The sequence below is a fragment of the Entelurus aequoreus genome, linkage group LG06, assembly GCF_033978785.1.
Source record: "Entelurus aequoreus isolate RoL-2023_Sb linkage group LG06, RoL_Eaeq_v1.1, whole genome shotgun sequence".
NCBI classification, from domain to species: Eukaryota; Metazoa; Chordata; class Actinopteri; order Syngnathiformes; family Syngnathidae; genus Entelurus; species Entelurus aequoreus.
This window is the reverse complement of record NC_084736.1, coordinates 47,239,786-47,257,641: the sequence shown is the minus strand read 5'-3', so window position 1 is coordinate 47,257,641 and position 17,856 is coordinate 47,239,786. Positions and strand designations below refer to the sequence as shown.

The window sequence follows — 17,856 nt, the reverse complement described above, 5'->3', positions numbered from 1 at the left end:
ATGAGAACTAAATGCGATATCTGAAAGGGGTACACATTATTTCCAAAGCAGGACCTCCATCCAGATATACAATACTAGTACACAGTTCATGAAAAACAATATTTTTTGTTATTGTCATTGTAAGTGGGCCAAATCACCTATATGAGGAAAATAATGTCATGGAAATGACTGCTGTCATTTGGTTAGAATAATAAGACATTTAACTTGTTATTTAGTCAGGTTTGGGACAGGTGTGCTGCAGGTGTGTCCACAGTGTGCACGTCTGACGTCGCTCACATGTGCTCCACTGAATGCTCAGGGAGTTTTTGCGTTTGCTCACACACATGAAAAATTAGAGGGAACATCGCTTAGGGCACCTGTGTCAAACTCAAGGCCCGGGGCCCAACACGTCATTTAATGTGACCCGCGAAAGCCTGGAAATAATGTGGATACTTCATCTTTCTTACTAAATGTTTTCATTGTTTCCATTTTGACAGAAAAAATGTATGTAATACATGAAATTTCATATGTTTTAAGCTTTGATATTTATACAAATATATCTTGCCATTCGATTCCGATTTTTGGGGTGAGGATTTGATTCATAATCGATACTCGATTCAACACGATTCTCGATTCAAATTGATTTTTGCAATGTATTATTTGGTATAATAATAACAACAACACGTTTACAAAACAGCTTACAGATTACAAAACCTCGTATGACACATACTGTACATGCACCAAATAAGCATAGAGATGGCCTAAAATTTTAATTTTAATTTTAAATTAATTCGCCAAAAAAAAAAGAAAATAAATTACATTTTTAAAAATGATTAATCAATTCTCTATCGAGATAAATACAAATCGGGATTCGGATGTGATACAAATATTTTTTAGCACCCCTAATTATTATATACCGTATTATAGTTTGTAAAAATAACAATAAATACTTAAATATCTGCCTGTCACCTTGACTTACGATTTCAAAGCAAGTTTTCCATCAATTTGTACGTACTCAAATCAAATAACCAAACGCATAGGCAATTGTGCAATAATATAATGAGGCGATTGTACTTTTATATTCTTACATTCACTGTTACAAGCGGCCCTCTGAGGGCGGCCATGACTGCGATGGCCCTCCATAAAAACAAGTCCGACACCCTTGGCTTAGGGCTTCCATCGCCAGACTCGATATGTCGCTCATATTTCATCTGTATATTTTATTTTATATAGCCAGTTGCAAACAGCTCCTAATTAGGTTTGCCAGTAATCTGTGAATGCTGAATTTCAAATACGCAAGAAACCAGTTCCATCCTGTTCTGCTGAGTTGGAGTTGTTTGTCCTTGTCTTGGCAAAGCTTTATCTCTTCAAAAACATCCTACTGCTCAGTCTGTTTCCAATTCTCGCCTCTCCCCTTTGGTCATTTACTGTACATTCCAGTTAATAACGACGGCGTCACCACTTCTGGCAAAAAAACTAATATTCCGAGTAGTTTTCACTTCCCTCCCACGATTCCCTTAAACGCTTGTTGTGTTTTCCACTGGAGTCCACCTTTCCCAGGCATGTTGTGTTCTAGTGAACAGGCCTGATCATGAGATCCCAGCTTGCTCACGTCTGTCTCTTCTCTCCAAATATTTTTTCCGTGCCTCTTTCGCCAGACTTTGACGGACTCTGGAAACTATTTGACCTATGTCCTAAAAACACACGGACAGTTGGTTATCTACTTGACTATGTGCGGAGTGTCTGGAACTGAAACATGCTCGTCCATCAGATTTGAAGAATAATGTTGACAACTGCCCACGAGTGCCCAACCCGACCCAGGAGGACAAAGACAACGACGGGGTGGGAGATGCCTGTGACAGCTGTCCTAACATGGCCAACCCTAACCAGGTACTAAGCATTCCCTCTCAAAAATAAACATTCATTGTATCCTTAAAAATCTCAGAAAACTTTTTCTCCCCTTCTATCCACAGTCTGACTCGGACGATGACCTGGTAGGAGATACCTGTGATGACAACATCGACACGTAGGCAATGCTTTCTTAAAAAAAACATACCGCATTTTCCTGACTATAGAGCACACCGTGTATTAGCCGCAACCACCAAATTTTACAGAAAAAATAAATACAAATCCATATATTTGCCATACCGGACTATACGCCGCAGATATATACGTTGCGAAATGAGTTATTTACACAGAAAGTTTCTGTAAATCTTCATTTACATACTTTAATTGTTTCAAACGGTGTCTGTAACACGGCAGTAAAACGGCTGATCGAAACAAAACAGAAGTCATCGTCATGGACCCACTAGCTTTGGAAGCTAGCTCTCCGATCAACTAAACAGACTCAATAACTCCACCTTGACGTTTTGGTGAATTTACTGACGGAATTTGTGAAACTGAAACAATACAAACAGAATGCCACTGTAAGTTAACGACACTAACACAGACACTTGAAAACATGTTAGCATATTAGCTAATGCTAACAACACTGGTGTCATTACATGCAAACATGCACAAAAGCACCCCTACAGACATCACACACACGTGACGGTTTAGTAAGTATAAACAGTTTTGGTTTTACTGTGAAACTTACAAACCCGGACGAGTAGACACGCTACGGACGGCTAGCAGACTGAGCACGGCACTCTGCGTCCGGTTGACAGCATGAAATGGAAGAACACTGCTACACCTAAAAGATGTCGCCATAGTATAAATAATAAAACACCTTTTGTTTTTCTAACTATTTTTATTATGGTCGTCAGCAAAGAAAAATCCATAAATTAGCCACACAGTCTTATAAGCCGCAGGATTCAAAGTGTAGGAAAAAAGTAGCAGCTTATAGTCCAGAATTTACAATATTTAAAAGGGGCCCTCCACTACTGAATACATTTATTTCATACTGTAGTTGTGGACTTAAAAATCATGTTTCCAGCTACAATTCCCCCCAAAATAGACACTGTAGTGATTTTAGGCTTGTTTTTTTTAACGCGTTTTGATGTTATGGTGTTAGGGGAATATTTTCCCTCCTTTGGGTCAAATGGAACCCCTTAGAACAGTGGTTCTTAACCTGGGTTCGATCGAACCCTAGGGGTTTGGTGAGTCGGGCTCAGGGGTTCGGCGGAGGTCAAGACACACCCGACTCATCGTGTGAATAAAAACTTCTCCCTATCGGCGTATTACGGATAACAGCAGAAGTCAGACTGATTTGCAGGTGTGCAATTTGTTGTGAGTTTATGCACTGTGTTGGTTTTGTTCTTTGAACAAGGTGATGTTCATACACGGTTCATTTTGTGCACCAGTAAAAACACATGGTAACACTTTAGTATGGGGAACATATTCACCATTAATTAGTTGCTTATTAACATGCAAATTAGTAACATATTGGCTCTTAACTAGTCATTATTAAGTACTTATTAAAACCTTATTCGGCATGGCTTTATTATAACCCTAACCCTTCTAACCCTGGCCCTAACCCTAATCCTAACCCTAACCAAATAACTCTAAATTAAGTCTTTGTTACTTAGAATATGTTCCCCTACTGTCCAAAAAACTCTAAATTAAGTCTTTGTTTCTGCTGCCGTTTGTTTGTGGTGTGGGCGCCCGTGGCTGCTGGGTCTGGTGCAGGGGGGTGGCTGATGTTGTGACTGGTGGCAGCGCGCGCGCGTGGTGGTTGTCGGGGCTGACAAACTGTGTATATGTATGTGTATGTGTGTGTGTGTATGTATGTATGTATGTATGTATGTATGTATGTATGTATGTATATATATGTGTATGTGTATGCATGTGTATGTGTACATGTGTATGTTTATGTGTATGTATATATATATGTATGTATATTTCTGGGGGTACGTTCTGGGCCTGCCTGTCGGGTGGGGGTCGGCGCCTCAGGCTACTGCATCCGGACTGCGTGTCTGGAACTCCTGGGTCCCACAGTCCATCCCTTCCGGGTGCCCGTCTTGGTTGGGGCCTGCTGGGTCTGGTCCCTGCGTCTACTGTGGTAGCTTGGTGCTGCAGAGTATTCCGAGGTGCTGCGAGTCGGCCAGTTGTTGGGGTAGCGACCTTGTGTGTCAGCATGTCTGTGATCTTCTTTTAATTATTTTTATTTTTTTAATTTTTATTTTTATTTTTTTTTAATAAATAGATTTAATTATTTATTTATTCTTATTTTTTTCAATATATTTTATTAATATTATTATTATTATTATTATGTATTTATTTATTGTATTTATTTATTCCCCTACCTCAGGGGGGGGGACTCGGCAGGGCGGTTGCTGCTTGTTCCATCTCCATCGTTGGGGTCCCTGCGGGTGGGGTGGGTGGTTCCTGTGGCCCCGTGCTGGGTGGTCCTGTGGCGGCCGGCTTGGGTGGGGTGGCCGTGGGCTGGCCTCGCCGCGCTCTCCGGGAGTGGGGGGTGGGGCTCGTGGGGGCCCTGTTGCCGGTGGGGCGGGGGCGGTCTTCCCGTCCGGTTGCGGGGGGTCTCCGGGCCCCTCGGGCGGGGCGTCCCGCCTTTCTGTCCGTGTGGGGTGTGGTCTCTCGCTGGCTTGGGGTCTGGCTTCCCCCTGCTTTTCTCGTGCCTTGTCCTCTGCCGGGTGCGTCTGTCTGCGGCCTGCTGCTGGCCCTTGTGGGCGGCACGGTGGGCCAGGCTCTGGGGTTCCTGTCGCTGTCCGGCTTGGCTGCGTGGGGGCGGTGGCCCCTGGTTCCCTGGGCACCACACCTACTGTTTGTGGGATGGGCTCTCGGGGAGGCTGGGGCCGTACTCTGGCTCCCGCACACACTGGGAGTCAAATGTATTGTACATGCAAATTCACATATACTCACACACATACATACAGACATACATAGGTACCTACGCTCCCACATACATATACAAATAAATACAGTACATATTTACACACTCAAAGTTCGTACATCCACACGCACATTCATTATACAAACATACTGTATACACATACTGTACATATACATTCACTGTAAAAACATACATATACACATACTGTACATATACATTCACTGTACAAACACACACATACATATACTGTACATATACATTCACTGTACAAACACACATATACACATACTGTACATATACATTCACTGTTCAAACACACATACTGTATACACATACTGTACATATACATTCGCTGTACACACATATACACATACTGTACATATACATTCACAGTACAAGCACACATACACATACTGTACATATACAAGTACATATGCACACATACACTCATGCACATGATCACGTTTCATCAAACATATATTAACGTTGTTGCCCTAGGGTAAACTGGGTATAACACATGGCACACTGACAAAGCTTAACCTATAGTGACTATAACAATCTACAAGGTTAATGTAGGTTGCTTCTCTTTCTTCCCCTCCATTTTTCTGCATTCTTTCGTATCTCAAGTTATCATTACGTATATGTATTGTTGCATTTGAATAATTGTATTGTTGATAATAAAGGTAAAGTATTGGTATTGTTTATTATCAATAGCACTATTTCTATTGGTATTCATATTGCTCCATTTTTAGTGTAATAATGCTCATTGTCATTTCTGTATTTTTTTTTAAAATTTTCGCTAACTGCTTATTTGCTATTACTTTTACCATCATATTTGTACATGTCGTATTTGCTGATGTTGCTCTGTTGTTGTTGTTGTTGTTGTTGTTGTTGTGTTTGCTGTTGTTGTTTTTGTCTCCCTGTCTAATCCCCCTCTTGTCCCCACAATTCCCCCCTCTGTCTTCCTTTTTCTCTCTTTCTATCCCCTCCTGCTCCGGCCCGGCTGCACCAAATGATAATATAAATACATTTAATACAGTCAAAATACAAATAAGGCAACAAGAGAAGTATCCTACACTTCTCTTTTGTAAAGTAAATCTGAACAGCCGATATGGGCATCTACATCTGCTATATGATTTGCCCGAGAAGCTGGGCAGGACATTATTAAAAAAAATAAATAAATACAAAATAAATAAATAAATAAATAAATTAAGTCTTTGTTACTTAGAATATGTTCCCCATACTAAAGTGTTATCAAAAACATATAACTTTGTCTTGAATTTGAAAAAATACAACATTTTATTTTTCACTAAAGAAGGGTTCGGTGAATGCGCATATGAAACTGGTGGGGTTCGGTACCTCCAACAAGGTTAAGAACCACTGCCTTAGAAGTTACTAGCTTTTGTCTTGGTTTTGCGCAAAATAAGATAAACACAATGATCTCACCCTGTTTCTTATCTGCACGCACACACACACACTATAGGATACATTGTTCATCTTCAATTCTAATCACCTGACTTTGTTCTGACAACTTAAGAATAAAAGAATCTGGGAGGATCTTGCCCTTAATAGGGAGGGAAATGAAAGGTAGATTTATTTTTAGGAGCAAAAAATAGACACATTGTTCATCTGGATGCTATGGGTCCTTTAAGCTTAGCTTTATTCATACACTGGTCAAAATCAAATATGTATTTGTTGAATGGTATACTCCGGTACGGAAGTGGCAAAAATAATAGCATAATATTAAAGGGGAACTGCACTTTTTTGGGGAATTTTGCCTATCGTTCACATTTATTATGAGAGACAAGAACACACGTCTTTATATTATTGTTTAGGATTTTAAAAATGATAAAAAAACGCTTGAAAGATGCAGCTAATAGGAGTCACTGTTGTAGCCTAGGACAACTTCAAAACCCTCCATCAACGTTTTATATATATACTGCAGGTCTATATATAATGTAGTAACAGACACATTCGTAACAATATGTAATATGTACAATATTTACCTTATTTTGATCATTTTAATCATTGCCAGAACTAATTCTTTGGCTCATTTATTTCCGTTTCCATAGCAGCACACGTCTGACTTCTGGCAACAAACGTTTGTGTCTTCTAATCATGACAGACACGGTATCAAACAAAGACAACTATTTTTGGACAAATGAGGATTAACAACCTCATATTTTTGAAGTTGTGAGTGAAACGTTGGAGCAGACAGAAGCCGAGAGAATGAGGTAAAAGTGACTCGAAACGGCAAAAGTGAAATTTCAAACCAAGCTATTTCGACATAAATGGACTGCTTACCCCAAATAAACCGGGAAAAACGTCCCTGGCCAGCTGGACCAAACAGACAACTCTCCATCGAGTGAGTCACTTTAATATAGATCATAATACACGCAGCACACCATGTGTGTTACTACAATTACAGTATATACACTGTCTGGCTGGCTGTGTACAAACAAAACATGAAATGTGGGCTAATACTTTACAGATACTGTAATATGATTGTTCATGTTTTTCAGTCAGTACAGATTGGTGTCCTATCGCAGTGTTGTGCATTACAAACTCAAACGCGTTTCGTGCTGTCGTAGAAGCTAGCTTGTCTCTTCCCGTTGTTAGCTTTTACGGCTAATACCGTAGCATGCCGCTGTGTTAGTACGCTACAAAAAGTGTACTCAGTGTTCGCTCTTACAATAACAATGTCGCTACAGTTTGGCTATTATACAAGTTACGTAACATAAATGAAGTATTGTTGATAGTTTTTGAATGTATTTTTAAAGTGATTTAGTAAGAGAATTGATTGCTCTCATTAGCTGTATTGTGAGCCACCTAGAACAAGCCGATTTTTGTATGTTAGAATGCAAAAAACACAAAACCCTTTTGTCTTCTAGTCTCTCATAATTGTGAATGATAGGCAACATTTCCAAAAAGTGCAGTTCCCCTTTAAGTAGCATAATAATAATTATGCTAGTTATTAATGTAGAATATTTGCAATTTTTCAATTACTAAATGGTTGATATATTCTGCAAAAGTGTCATTTTTTTCTTTAAGGCTTTTCCTTTTTTGCTTTTAGAATTTGTGTAAATATTTTACATTCCGTGATTTAAAAAAAACAAAAAAAACCTACAAGATATTCAGTCATTTGTTTTAAATAAATACTGCATGTATCCATCCATCCATCCATCTTCTTCCGCTTATCCGAGGTCGGGTCGCGGGGGCAGCAGCCTAAGCAGAGAAGCCCAGACTTCCCTCTCCTCAGCCACTTCGTCCAGCTCTTCCCGGGGGATCCCGAGGCCTTCCCAGGCCAGCCAGGAGACATAGTCTTCCCAACGTGTCCTGGGTCTTCCCCGTGGCCTCCTACCGGTCGGATGTGCCCTAAACACCTCCCTAGGGAGGTGTTCGGGTGGCATCCTGACCAGATGCCCGAACCACCTCATCTGGCTCCTCTCGATGTGGAGGAGCAGCGGCTTTACTTTGAGCTCCCCCCGGATGGCAGAGCTTCTCACCCTATCTCTAAGGGAGAGCCCCGCCACCCCGCGGAGGAAACTCAATTCGGCCGCTTGTACCCGTGATCTTGTTCTTTCGGTCATAACCCAAAGCTCATGACCATAGGTGAGGATGGGAACGTAGATCGACCGGTAAATTGAGAGCTTTGCCTTCCGGCTCAGCTCCTTCTTCACCACAACGGATCGATACAGCGTCCGCATTACTGAAGACGCCGCACCGATCCGCCTGTCGATCTCACGATCCACTCTTCCCTCACTCGTGAACTAGACTCCGAGGTACTTGAACTCCTCCACTGTATGTAAAAAAAGTATAAACTTTTGTGCCATTTAAAAAATATATTTGATTAATCTGTGATTAATACTTGGAGTCAGTCAACAATATACAACAGGAAAGTTGAAAATAATTAACATCTTGTTTATTTTAAAGTGTATATTTTCTCTGACACAACCACCTTTTTTATTACCAGGCTTTATTATAAGTTAAAAAAAATAATGATGACAATAATAAATACAAATAATTGAGATATATTTAAATCAAATAATTATCCAACAGAAAGTTGTATTTTCTAGTGCTGCTAGCAAATATTACTTCGGGCCTTCCCTATATGCGAATGATACGCTGGCTAATTTTGCGCAAAAAAAAAAAAAGCACATGCAAAATGTCAATTAATGAATGACAGGACACTTGATATGAAATTTTACGGAAAACATATTCCTAGCCCTTTCCTGCTCCGTCACTGATCATAATTTAATGGCAAATTTCTCTAATTATTCCCATTGTCCACTACGGTGCACAGTTTTATGTTAAATTAATTGTTTTGTACTAAAAAAATGAATTATTTAACAATTTCCTAAAAAGTAATCAAATAAGTTTGATTTTAAAAAAAGTATAAAAATGGTTTTACATGAATAAAAAAGTGTGAATTTTTTTATAATTTGTCCAGGTGTGGTTTTGTCTAAGTTTTGTAGTTGTCCATTACAAATACTTTTATGTAGAAATGTGTTTTTCTGTATATTATGAGCAATGCAATGAACAAAATATAAAAGGCGTTCCCTATTAATGTCAACATATATTACACTTATTTATTCCTGGAAGAATGATGAACAGCTACAGTATTAGATGACTCAGACTTGTTTCCTCTTTTTCAGTGATGGTGACGGCCATCAGAACACCAAAGACAACTGTCCCGATATCATCAACTCCTCCCAGCTGGACACGGACAAAGACGGCATGGTGTCCGACTTTTTCTCTGTCATCCAAGAATAGCTAGCTAGGCGCACCTGTGTCCTAACAGCGTCGCTTGGTGTTGTCAGGGAGACGACTGTGACGACGACGACGACAATGACGGCATTAAGGACGCAGATGACAACTGTCGATTGGTCGCCAACCTGGACCAAAAGGACAGCGATCGTGAGTACAGTGTCAAATGCAAGGCCGGCCCCTGGCGTAAACACTCTTTGCGCTTGTTTGGCGCCACAAGCACTACTTTTAACAACTAAAATCCAACCCTGGTAATATTTAAGACCAAAGGGGGGCCACATTGTAATGTTAAAGACCAAAGGGGGACCACATTGTAATGTTAAAGACCAAAGGGGAGCCACAAAAAGTCTGCTGACCAATAAGTTGATGTTTCAGTCAACAAAATAGGAGACGCGTGCCAAGGAGACCTCGACAAAGACAACGTCGCCGACATCATCGACCACTGTCCAGAGAACGCCGAGGTCACCCTAACAGACTTCAGAGCGTACCAGACCGTGGTTCTGGATCCAGAGGGAGATTCTCAGATTGATCCCAACTGGGTGGTTCTTAACCAGGTGACCAATAAAAACATGACTCGTCATAACTGGAAGGATCAGATGAAGTTGACTGTTTTGTCCACACAGGGGATGGAAATAGTCCAAACCATGAACTCTGACCCCGGACTGGCTGTAGGTGAGTGGCACATCTCACGCCACCTGTGTCTTTTTATACCAAGCAAACAAAACAATGGATTTTAAATACATTTTTTTTAAAGTATTTTCAACCAAAAAAGTTTTAGTTGAAAATCTTTTTTTGTTTTTAGGTTGCAAAGGGTTTTTTGGTGACAAAACTGTTTTGGTATCAAATCTTTTTTTGTTACTAATCTTATTAACAAATGGTTTTTTTTGGTTGCTAATTTTTTTTGGTGGCAAAACTTTTTTTGTTGCAAATAATCATTTTATTTACTTTTATTACAAATCAGGTTTTTTTTTGTTGCACTTGCAAATAAAATCTTTTATTGTAAAATGTAATTATTTTTTTTATAAATCGCTTTTTTGGTTACAAATTATGTTTTTGGGTTGCAAACCTTGTTTTGGGTGCAAAGCATTTTTTTAAAATAGCAAATCGGTTGGTTGATATTTTTTGGGTGGCAAATCTTTTTTGTCACAATTCTTTTTGGGTTACAATTTTTTTCTTTTCGTAAAAATCATTCTTTTTGTTGCAAATATTTTTTTATTTACAAATCTATTAATGGTTTTTGGTTGCAAATCTCTTTTGTTACAAATCATATTTTTTGGTTACAATTTTTTTTTATGGTAAATATTTTTCTTCTGGTGGCAAATCTGTTTTTGTTGCAAAACATTTTTTGGGGTAAAAAATAGAGGTGGGGTAAAGAATCGATTTTTAGATTTTTTTATTCATTGTGAATAAAGTAATGCAGACAGTTCTAAAATGTGCCTGACTGCAGTGAGACATCTCACCGAGAGATCCGACCAGCTCCTTTATTTTAGGGCACTCATGTTCCAGTTTTGCAGACATTTTTTATGAATTTAATGAAAGTGATGGGAATACATTTAACTGTTTCTTATTACCTACTCAGTGGCCTAGTGGTTAGAGTGTCCGCCCTGAGATCGGTAGGTTGCCGAGTCATACCAAAGACTATAAAAATGGGACCCATTACCTCCCTGCTTGGCACTCAGCATCAAGGGTTGGAATTGGGGGTTAAATCACCAAAAAATGATACCTGGGCGCGACACCGCTGCTGCCCACTGCTCCCCTCACCTCCCAGGGGGTGAACAAGGGGATGGGTCGAATGCAGAGGACAAATTTCACCACACCTTGTGTGTGTGTGACAGTCATGGGTACTTTATTTACTTGTTTAATACTGTTCTTAAAAGTTTCTAGTGATAAATGTTTATTTAGTGAAATGATAAGAAATACAAAACTGCATCAATGTACATACATTAAAGATGCATCGATAATCTTTTTTTAATCGAATTGTAGCTCCTGAATCGTAATTGTAATCGAGTCTGAGGTGCTCAAAGATTTCCATTTCGAGCTACAAAGCTGTTTTTGTCGAAAACATTTTTTTATGGGAAATATTTTTGGTTACAAAAAATTTTTTTGTAACAACTCAACTTCAATCTTGTGGGCGGGACTTCCTCTGAACAATATGCTAGAAGACTTTTTAACCAAAGACGATTGGCAATATGTATATACAGTCGAGATAAAAAGTTGACATACACTTGTAAAGAACATAATGTCATGGCTGTCTTGAGTTTTCAATACTTTCTACAACTTTTATTTTTTTGTGATAGAGTGATTGGAACACATACTTGTTTGTCACAAAAAACATTCATGAAGTTTGGTTCTTTTATGAATTTATTATGTGTCTACTGAAAATGTGACCAAATCTGCTGGGTCAAAAGTATACATACAGCAATGTTAATATTTGGTTACATGTCCCTTGGCAAGTTTCACTGCAATAAGGCGCTTTTGGTAGCCATCCACAAGCTTCTGGTTGAATTTTTGACCACTCCTCTTGATAAAATTGGTGCAGTTCAGCTAAATTTGTTGGTTTTCTGACATGGACTTGTTTCTTCAGCATTGTCCACACGTTTAAGTCAGGACTTTGGGAAGGCCATTCTAAAACCTTAATTCTAGCCTAATTTAGCCATTTCTTTACCACTTTTGACGTGTGTTTGGGGTCATTGTCCTGTTGGAACACCCAACTGCGCCCAAGACCCAACCTCCGGGCTGATGATTTTAGGTTGTCCTGAAGAATTTGTAGGTAATCCTCCTTTTTCATTGTCCCATTTACTCTCAGTAAAGCACCAGTTCCATTGGCAGCAAAAACAGGCCAAGAGCATAATACTACCACCACTTTGCTTGACGGTGGAGATGGTGTTCCTGGGATTAAAGGCCTCACCTTTTCTCCTCCAAACATATTGCTGGGTATTGTGGCCAAACAGCTCAATTTTTGTTTCATCTGACCACAGAACTTTCCTCTGGAAGGTCTTATCTTTGTCCATGTGATGTCAGATGAAACAAAAATTTGAGCTGTTTGGCCACAATACCCAGCAATATGTTTGGAGGAGAAAAGGTGAGGCCTTTAATCCCAGGAACACCATCTCCACCGTCAAGCATGGTGGTGGTAATATTATGCTCTGGGCCTGTTTTGCTGCTATATATATATATATATATATATATATATATATATATATATATATATATATACATACACACACAGTATTTTCCGGACCATAGGGCGCACCGGATTATAAGGCGCATTAAAAGGGTTGTGGTGGATATTCACACACAGGACACTTATTAATTATTACGGTTATAATTCACTGCGTTCTAGCCCATGTTTACTTGCATAGGTGCATAGGTGCTTTTACTTTGAAGTGTTGAGACACACCTCTGTGGTGCTGACGTAATTACCTGTGCGACAGGTTTGTGGTTGTGTTGTTCTCTCTGAAAATAAACGGAGTGTTACTTGGCTCTCCAAAGAGGAATAAATCTCCGTCGTTTCTCTGCCTACACTCCTACATTGGTGACCCCTTTTTACTCTTGGACGTTTCCAGAGTTTACTGAACATGTCTGCTACACTAAAGTTGCCCGACTTTTGGGAAGGGAACGCAATTGCGTGGTTCGCACAGGCGGAGGCTCAATTCGCCATCAAAGACATTACGGCGGACTAAACAAAGTTTTATCATGTGGTGGCGTCCCTTACAAGCTCGACTGCGGGGAGAGTGGTGAGTCTGCTAGAACGTCCTCCTGCACGCAACAAATACGCCGCTCTGAAGGCGCATCTACTGGAGACTTTTGGACTTTCTGAATCCGAACGTGCGCGCCAACTCCTCTCACTTCCCGGTCTCGGCGACAGTAAGCCTTCTGAGCTGATGGATCACATGCTGGCTCTGCTGGGAGACCATCAGCCGTGTTTTCTTTTCAAAGAACTATTCCTGCAGCAGCTTCCAGAACAGGTTCGTTTGGCACTTGCAAATTCATCTATTACTGATTTTCGCCAGTTGGCCAGGGAGGCGGACAAATTTTTCTCAGCTGGGAAGAAATGTTTTGCAGCCACGCCCCCTTCCACGTCTACTGCCACCAGTGATGACCATATGCACCAGCCATACTCCATCTCTGCCACCACTACTGTGCCCCGACGTGCAAAGCAGTCAGGAGGATTGTGTTTCTACCACGCCAAGTTTGGCAACAAGGCCAAGAAATGCCTTCCCCCCTGTACATTCAGTGCGTCGGGAAACGCACCGGCCGCCACCTATTAGCAGCCGTGGGTGACGGCCGTACCAGCGGCTTGCTGTTTATTACTGACTCCCTCTCCGGTCGTCGCTTTCTTTGTGACACAGGTGCCCATATGAGTGCGCTGCCAGCATCAGCCACAGACATTCGCGCAGGGCCGTGTGGCCCCACCCTTCTGGCCGCAAATGGCAGCACAATCCACACCTTTGGCACAAGCACTGTGACAGTGAGTTTTGCTGGTCAGCGTTTTACCTGGGATTTTGTGTCAGCAAAGGTGTCCACTCCCCTGTTGGGTGCTGATTTCTTGTTTGCCAACAAGCTTCTAGTGGATGTGAGGAACCGCCGCCTCGTCCATGCTGAAACATTCGGCTCATTTCCCTGTGAACACAGTGACACTGCCCCGACGAAGCTGTCCAGTGCCCTCTCGCCCGCTGATGACTTTTCTCACCTCCTCAAGGAGTTCTCAGACATCACCGCACCTACCTTCTCCTCCGCCTGCGCCAAACATGGTGTGTTGCACTACATCTCCACCAATGGCCCGCCTGTGCACGCCAAAGCCCGGCGCCTTGACCCACACAAGCTCAGTATCGCAAGAGCTGAGTTCGACGCCATGGAACGCCTTGGCATCGTCCGCCGGTCGAACAGTCCCTGGGCCTCCCCCCTTCACCTGGTGCCAAAGCCCAATGGTGGTTGGCGCCCGTGCGGCGACTACCCACGCCTTAATGCTGTCACTACGCCGGACCGGTACCCTATTCCACACATCCATGACTTTTCTGCCCACCTGGCGGGTGCGTCTATTTTTTCTAAAGTGGACCTCGTCCGGGGCTATCACCAGGTACCAGTTCAGCCTCAGGACATTCCCAAAACAGCGGTGATTACCCCATTCGGGCTTTTTGAGTTTCTACAGATGCCATTCGGACTAAAAAATGCTGCCCAGACCTTTCAGCGATTGATGGACACGGTGCTGCGTGACTTGTCATTCGTTTTTGTCTACCTGGACGATATCCTAGTGGCCAGCACGTCTGAGGCAGAGCACCTATCACACCTGCGTCTTCTCTTCAGTCGTCTCCAGCAGCACGGCTTGATCATCAACCCAGCGAAATGCCAGTTTGGACTGTCTTCCATGGATTTCCTGGGCCACCACATCACTACAGCAGGGGCGATTCCTCTGCCGTCAAAGGTGGAGGCAGTGTTGGGGCTTCCACAGCCTCACACTGTCAAGGCTCTACAAGAGTTCTGCGGCATGGTCAATTTTTACCACCGTTTTGTGCCTCGGGCTGCCGACCTTATGCGCCCCCTATACAGCGCTCTCAAGGGTAAAAAAACTTCTAAGCATGCCCTTTCTTGGTCCACGGACATGTTGGCAGCTTTCTCTGCTACAAAGGATGCACTCGCGGACGCAACTATGCTGGCTCACCCGGTGCCTGACGCCCCTGTTGCTCTGACCACGGACGCCTCAGACTATGCTGTTGGTGCTGTTCTCCAGCAGTTGGTCAATAGTGTTTGGCAACCTCTCGCTTTTTTCAGCCGCCAACTTAGGTCCAGTGAGCAGAAATATAGCACTTTTGACCGTGAACTCCTCGCCCTGTATTTAGCCATCCGTCATTTCCGTTTCCTGCTGGAAGCCCGTCCGTTCACTGCCTTTGTGGATCACAAGCCTTTGACCTTCGCCATGGCCAAGGTGTCGGAACCATGGTCTGCCAGGCAACAGCGCCACCTAGCTTTTATTTCTGAATTTACCACGGACATTAAACATGTGTCAGGAAAAGACAATCCCGTGGCTGACTGCCTCTCCCGTGTGGTCATTGGTGCTGTCCACCTTGGAATAGACTATGCCCGAATGGCTGTGGACCAAGTTTCGGACCCCGACATTCAGGCGTACAGAACAGCGGTCACTGGCCTCCAGTTGGCGGACGTCCCGTTCGGCGATGCCGGCACAACGCTGCTCTGCGACGTATCTCTGGACCTGCCCCGTCCTGTGGTGCCGCAGGTCTGGAGACGGCAAGTTTTCGACGCCATACATGGCCTCTCGCACCCAGGCAGCAAGCCGTCACAGCGTCTCGTGGCAGCAAAGTTTGTCTGGCATGGCCTCAAGAAGGACATTCGCGACTGGGTCAGGACCTGTGTGGCATGCCAACGCGCTAAGATCCATCGCCATGTTAAGGCCCCGTTGGAGCAGTTTGCAGTTCCCGAAAGGCGTTTTGACCACGTCAACGTTGACCTGGTGGGACCCCTTCCTCCCTCCAGGGGATTTACTCACCTTCTGACTATGGTGGACCGGACCACCCGTTGGCCGGAGGTTGTCCCACTGTCGGCAACGACATCAGCTGATGTGGCCCGGGCCTTCATTGGTACCTGGGTCGCCCGGTATGGTGCCCCATCTGACCTTTCGTCTGATCGTGGCCCCCAGTTTACTTCCAAGCTCTGGAATACTGTTGCCTGTCAGTTGGGTGTCTCACTCCACCGCACTACAGCATACCACCCTCAAGCAAACGGCATGTGTGAACGTTTTCACAGGGACATGAAGGCCGCCCTTAAGGCTTCTCTCACAGACGACGGCTGGGTCGACAAGCTCCCGTGGGTGATGCTGGGGATAAGAATTGCGCCTAAGGACGACCTCCTGTCTTCCTCAGCGGAGTTAGTTTATGGCCAGACCCTCAGAGTCCCAGGTGAATTTATACCCCGCACTACAGTCCCCTGGTCTGCTTCTGACCAGCGGCGTAGCCTCATGGACACTGCCCGTACCTTCCTACCAGTCCCGACCTCGCACCACTGCTTGCCCCAGGTGCACATTCCCCCTGACCTGCGAGCAGCGGGGTACGTGTTCAGCCGCCACGATGCCCATAGGGGGCCCTTGCAACCACCATACGACGGTCCTTATCGGGTTGTGGAGGCTGGGGATAAGACATTTGTCATTGACATTGGGGGCAGACTGGATCGCGTCGCAGTGGACCGGCTGAAGCCAGCCCACCTGGATTTGGGCCGTTCAGTTGAAGTGGCTCAGGCACCACGTCGCGGTCGACCCCCACACTGCCAACCGAAGTCTGCTCGCCGTCAGCAGCCGGCTGTCACCCTCCCGCTTCACCCCCCTCCGCCTGCCCAGGAGCTTCGGAATCGCTTTGGGCGGGTCATTCGGGTCCCTGGTCGTTTCACTGGGCCGGTTCTTGTGAATTCTGGGGGGACGTGTGTGGTGGATATTCACACACAGGACACTTATTAATTATTACGGTTATAATTCACTGCGTTCTAGGCCATGTTTACTTGCATAGGTGCATAGGTGCTTTTACTTTGAAGTGTTGAGACACACCTCTGTGGTGCTGACGTAATTACCTGTGCGACAGGTTTGTGGTTGTGGTTGTTCTCTCTGAAAATAAACGGAGTGTTACTTGGCTCTCCAAAGAGGAATAAATCTCCGTCGTTTCTCTGCCTACACTCCTACAGGGTCATATTATTTTTTATTTTTTGTAAATTGAAAACACTTCCTTGTGGTCTACATAACATGATAGATAGATAGTACTTTATTGATCCCTTCAGGAGAGTTCCCTCAGGAAAATAAAAAATGGTGGTAATGGTGGTTCTTTGGTCAAAATGTTACATAGGTTATGTTTTACAGATCATCTTCAAGTCGCTTTCTGACAGTCGCTTCTGGATGCACCGTTTTGTGGGCGGTCTTATTTACGTGGCTCACCTTTGACAGCGTCTTCTCCCCGTCATCTTTGTTGTAGCGGTGTAGCGTGCAAGGACGGGAGTGGAAGAAGTGTCAAAAGATGGAGCTAACTGTTTTAATGACATTCAGACTTTACTTAAATCTGTAACGGAAACAACCACACCGGAAATGTGTCCCATGAAAAACCGTCCGACCGGAACTCTCTAATAACTAAAGTTCCTTGGGTGAATAATGTAAACTTACTATACCGGTATGTTTTAGTGCTTTCATGGTGAGTTTACTGACAGATATAAGTAAGAACCTTACACTACTTTATATTAGAAATGGCAACAGCGGAGGATGAATGTCTTATAACAAGAAGGTAGAGAAAAAGAAGAAGCTTATCAACTACGGCGTCGGCGCGCAC

General features: G+C 43.2%; 1 protein-coding gene across 1 annotated transcript in view; it reads left to right on the top strand.

Moving 5' to 3' along the window:
* Window positions 1–17,856, top strand: part of thbs4a (thrombospondin 4a) — a 48,415-nt gene that overhangs the window by 28,964 nt on the left and 1,595 nt on the right. Inside the window, exons 14-19 of the mRNA XM_062050862.1 lie at window positions 1,751–1,869; window positions 1,953–2,005; window positions 9,427–9,511; window positions 9,592–9,688; window positions 9,914–10,092; window positions 10,162–10,210. Coding sequence (XP_061906846.1) covers window positions 1,751–1,869; window positions 1,953–2,005; window positions 9,427–9,511; window positions 9,592–9,688; window positions 9,914–10,092; window positions 10,162–10,210 — 582 coding nt within the window. The remainder of the gene's footprint in view (window positions 1–1,750; window positions 1,870–1,952; window positions 2,006–9,426; window positions 9,512–9,591; window positions 9,689–9,913; window positions 10,093–10,161; window positions 10,211–17,856) is intronic.